At 30.8% G+C, this 4,840-nt stretch overlaps 1 protein-coding gene across 2 annotated transcripts in view; it reads right to left on the reverse strand.

The window, feature by feature from the left end:
• Window positions 1-3,602: 3,602 nt before the first annotated feature.
• Window positions 3,603-4,840, reverse strand: part of LOC107451810 (neurogenic locus notch homolog protein 2) — a 148,304-nt gene continuing 147,066 nt past the window's right edge. Inside the window, exon 24 of one of the 2 annotated variants that reach the window (XM_071185176.1) lies at window positions 3,603-3,834. In XM_071185176.1, coding sequence (XP_071041277.1) covers window positions 3,814-3,834 — 21 coding nt within the window. In that variant the 3' untranslated portion in view covers window positions 3,603-3,813. Of the gene's footprint in view, window positions 3,839-4,840 lie in introns of both variants that reach the window. The other variant, XM_071185174.1, reaches the window with a different exon arrangement.

Raw genomic sequence — 4,840 nt, forward strand, 5'->3', positions numbered from 1 at the left:
CCTTTCAAAGAAAGCTGTAGCAAGATTGCATCCTGATTCTGATTTTGTACGAATGCTTTTCTGAATCACCCGTCCCCAAGGGGTTAATGCTACATTTGAAAAAGGTGGTGATAAATAAATCTCGATACTGTTTGGTAGATCGCCACCATTACAATTATCATACAAATGAATCAGAATTCTTTAAAGATAGTTTTAACCCTTTAATGAGCCATTTATTTCTAGTAAAAGTAAATTAAAGTATTTTTGGAATTGAAATTGATATAAGAATAGTAATTGATATAAGAAAAAAAACTCATTCAGCTTGTAAAAAATTAATCTATATTTTAATAACATTTTTTGGTAGTAAGTATATTTACCATGAGCTATTAGGAACTTATTGACTTTTATTTTTCGTCATTTATAAAATAAATTTTTAAAATGCTACAAACTTCAAAAGGAATTATGTATTTTATAACTTTTATTACGTTCTTTTAAAACTAATAAATGGTTACCATTTTTATTCAAACGCACTTTAAGAAAGCTGAAGTTATTAAAAAGTGGAAACCTAAATTAAAAGCGGTAAAAAAGTTCCCATGGACTTTAAAAATTGGTGGTAAGTACATACCTGCCAACTTTTAATCCCTTCCATTATCATTTTTCACAGTGGTATTAAAATGGAATTAAAACTTCAATTTTAAGCAAACAAATACGTTGTATATGAGCTAACTTAAGTTGACAACCATGATAGTAACGCATATTAATATATGCGCTTAATTTTTGTAAGAATAGTGGTGATCAAAATCATTTCAAAATTAAGTTTATAAAAGAAAAAATAGTATATATTTCCTACCACTTTAAATATGAAAACAAAATCTTCCGGAAAATCCGGAAGAGTTGGCAAGTATGTAAGTATACTTATACCACGTCCTTAGAAAGGGCTAAGTGATTACTGGTAGAAGAGTCCTTAGAAACTGGGGCCGTAGCTTAAGTGCGTACGAATTAGAGGATAGATTTTTTTAACTAATTTACTAAGAAGGGAATTAGGGATGGAAGGAATAAATGCTTGTTTAGTAAATGTTGTTGTTTAGTAGCATAGCACCCTAAAATCTCTAAAAAATATTTAAACAAAATAATAAAACCATCAAGATTTATAATCAGTACAAAAATATTCAGCATATAATTTAGGACAGAAGGAGTAGTTTAATGAAAATTCGAAAAGATTTTATACGAAAATAAGAACTTGATAAACAAACGTATCGACAGTTTTGCCGTGGGAAATTGATTATATTTTTCGAGAGAGAAAAAAATGGTGACATGTGACTTCTTCTCTCCTACATTACTAATTTGTCGTCTCGTACACTGTCGTCTCCTCATACACGTGTTGAATTTGACATAATAGTGGGGGGGAAATTTCATTTATAATAAACCATATTATTTATAGACCTATTTGATAACAAGTACCGACCAGGTGGCCGAGTGGTTAGCGTGCCTGACTGCGGAGTCGATGGTCGCGGGTTCGAATCCTGCTCAGGGCATAGATGTTTCTTTCTCTCTGTGTTCTATGTCCGTTCTCCTTTGTGTGTGAATGTGACCCGCCCTATAAACGGGTTTGTGGTTGTGTGACGTGGGCGACGCTGCTCCCCAGCCGTGGCTTCGCCACAGGTGCCCACTGGGTAACGAGTAGAGAGTAGCAGTTCTGGCATTTTCTGAGGTCAATGGGTCTTCGTCCCAAGTGCCCGCCATTAACCCCTTGGGGACGGGTGATTCAGAAAAGCATTCGTACAAAATCAGAATCAAGTTGTAATTAAATAAAAAGCGGTAACTTAAATGTAGTCGTTGCTAATTTGACAGACTTACTTTGCTTTTTCTTTAATTATTGTTAGTTTAATCATATATATAATCAATGTTAGTTCAAAGTATAACTAAATAGTTTTATTTTGAACAAAGTAATGGTGAATTAAATAAATCAAACAATTATAACTCCGCCCACAAATAAACTGCTAAAGAATTACTTTGATTACCAGTTTTATCTTTTTATCCTGATTGATACAGTTTCATGCTGTCACGTATTTGTGACAGTCGGCGCGAAAGGGTTAAAAAAAATAACAAAAATTTATAACAAGTTATTATAGGAAAACTGAATGTTAAGGTAATTTGTTTAACACGTTCACGCCGGATGTTGCGCCTGAAAGAGGGACGGAAAAGAGAAAATACTAGTAGAAGATTTGTTTCAATATTCGGGAGGAGTTAATCTATTCTCAGCAATAACAATTCACTGTAAGGAAATTTATCACTGCGAAGAAGCAATTCAATATAAAAATTGCATCCGTTAAAAACAATTGGTAGTTATAGATTTTCATTATTCCCTGAAAAAAAAACTAAAAAAATGAAATTTATTTGTTACCAATTTTTACTCCGGTGCGCCGCTATATGAGACAATCTAGCGTGACCCACCGGTGGATCACCCCGGCGTGAACGTGTTAATATAAATACCTGTTCAAACGTGAAATAACAGCCCGTAACTAACTGCGTATGAGGACCGAGGATGGCAAAGGCGACTATAATTCTTAAATTGGTAGAAACTCAATTCATTTTAGTTTATTTATTATCTCTTTAATTATCCAATTGTAACTACCACTATGACTTTCATTTCAAATTATGAAAAAAAATATTTTATTAAAATGGTAAGAAAAGAGCTAATCCACTTTCACTTTCTATAATAAACTTTAAAAGATGTGCTTGAATATGTTTCTAATTTTAATATCTTTTAAAAAAATTTTGCATTTTATTAATCACCCTTATTGCATATACTGTCGCCGGTAGGAACCCTGACGTGGATAGCAGCGCCATGGGGTGCTCAACAATATTAACCCATACGATTTATTTAATAACCACACTAAGAAAGAACATCCAAAATGGAAACTGGTAAAAAGTTTTTATTAAGATGTTTTTAATTTAGTCGATTAGTAACAAATAAAATTTAATGCCTACCTACATTATCATTTATTTGACATTTATTAAAAATATTATATCAACATAAAACATATTTCGTTTATTACTTTTTTTAAGCATTAAAAACAAGCAAAATCATTTTCACTTTATATTTTGTAAAATGATGACGAAGAATATTCATTAACTTGATAAGAAACTACTTACAATAGAAAACAGATTAGATTCCTCTTTTATAAAACAAATTATCATTATGCATTTGAAAAAGATATTGTCTCCGTCAACCAATTAAAAGCCTGTTAGAAAATCAATTGATAAGAGCATTACATACGGAGATATGCTAATTATGATGCGAAAACAATATAAGCTATTACTCAAGGGGGAATTTACCGTTTAATTTTTTTTATCATTTTTAAATCTTATCAAAGATAACATAAAATGACTTCATTAAAACTAGTGACGAGGTCAGCACTGCTGCAATGGCTTTAATTATCTTTGTTGAGCCGAAAGAACTACCACAGTGTCAAAGGTTTTATTGGCTAACTGTTTGGCAGTTATAATCAGGGACGTATCTAGTGCAGAAAATGTTTAAAGAAAGAGTTTATAGTTACAAATTATCTTTTTTTTTCATTATAAACAAATATACATACTAAAGAATGAAAATATTACAAACATTGCAATATGCTTTACATTTATTTTTCAATATAATTTGAAATGTTACAACCAACACAATCTAATTTCCTTGATTAGATATATCTAAGAGTTCCTTGGAGAGAAAAAAATCTTTGTACAGTTTTTATGAGCGATGATAATTTTTTGTCATCTTCCTTATGATCAGAAGTTAGCTCAGATGATGCAATTTTCTTTTTTATTGGTAAGCATTATTTACAGCTCCTCCTCGTCTTTCTGTCTAAAGTAAAATATGAAAATATCACTATGTGAGGCATTTTATGAAAAACTTGCAGAAATATGTAATGGACGAGTCCCCTAACTGAGAGTATTTGGTTTCATTCCAAAATAATCTGACCACTGTTGTTTGAAAATAGTAAAAAAAGGTTGAACCGGTTTTCATGTTAAGTGGGAAGTGGAGATATTTCCCCCTTCTTTCAACGAATTATTTTGTGTTAAATAATATGTTTTGAAAACAAACATTTAATTTTAATATAAAATATTCTCTATCGTTTGTAACGTTTTCATCAAAATGAAAATTTATGTCGAATATGCATAAGAAAAAGAATAATCTGATTATAGTAATTTAGCAGAACGGTCAAACTGAGTCCAGATTCTTAAATTGCTGGAAATCAAAAATTGAATACTATCTTTCTGAGAATTTAATTTTTTAAAGAGCTTTATAAATAATTAATAAAATAATTATTTCTAAATAAAGAGGTATGACGTCAAGGAAACTATGAACTGAACTGTTAGGAACGTCAGTGATCAAAACTGACTTGACTGCTTAGATTTAAAAAGTTAAGGAAATATGGAGCGAACTCCATTGGCACCTTGTCATGGAACTTACTAAATGATAAACCACATTTCCAAATTCTTTAAGATTGTTTCGGTTTCAGTGGTATTTATAACAAGTTTCTGTGTACCGTTTCATTATCTAATTTTGTTAGGTATATCTCTGGAAATAATAACAAGGTAAGATTTATTAGAAAATTGACACTTTCGAAAAAATATGGTTTATCTCTATATTGTCCCAGCCTTTGCATCTGTAAGAAAAAACTAGATTCTTATATATGCCATGCATACATGTCAATGCAAATTTTATATATTTTCTAAATGTTTTGAAAGATTCTATAAAAGTAGTTTCAGTTACTATTAAAACTTGATTAACCGGTTAACGCCCAGCGTCATATATACAGGACAGTTCCTTTTTACAAAGACATTCATTGTGGTGGGAAACTTT

The sequence above is a fragment of the Parasteatoda tepidariorum genome, chromosome 9, assembly GCF_043381705.1.
Source record: "Parasteatoda tepidariorum isolate YZ-2023 chromosome 9, CAS_Ptep_4.0, whole genome shotgun sequence".
Taxonomy (NCBI): domain Eukaryota; kingdom Metazoa; phylum Arthropoda; class Arachnida; order Araneae; family Theridiidae; genus Parasteatoda; species Parasteatoda tepidariorum.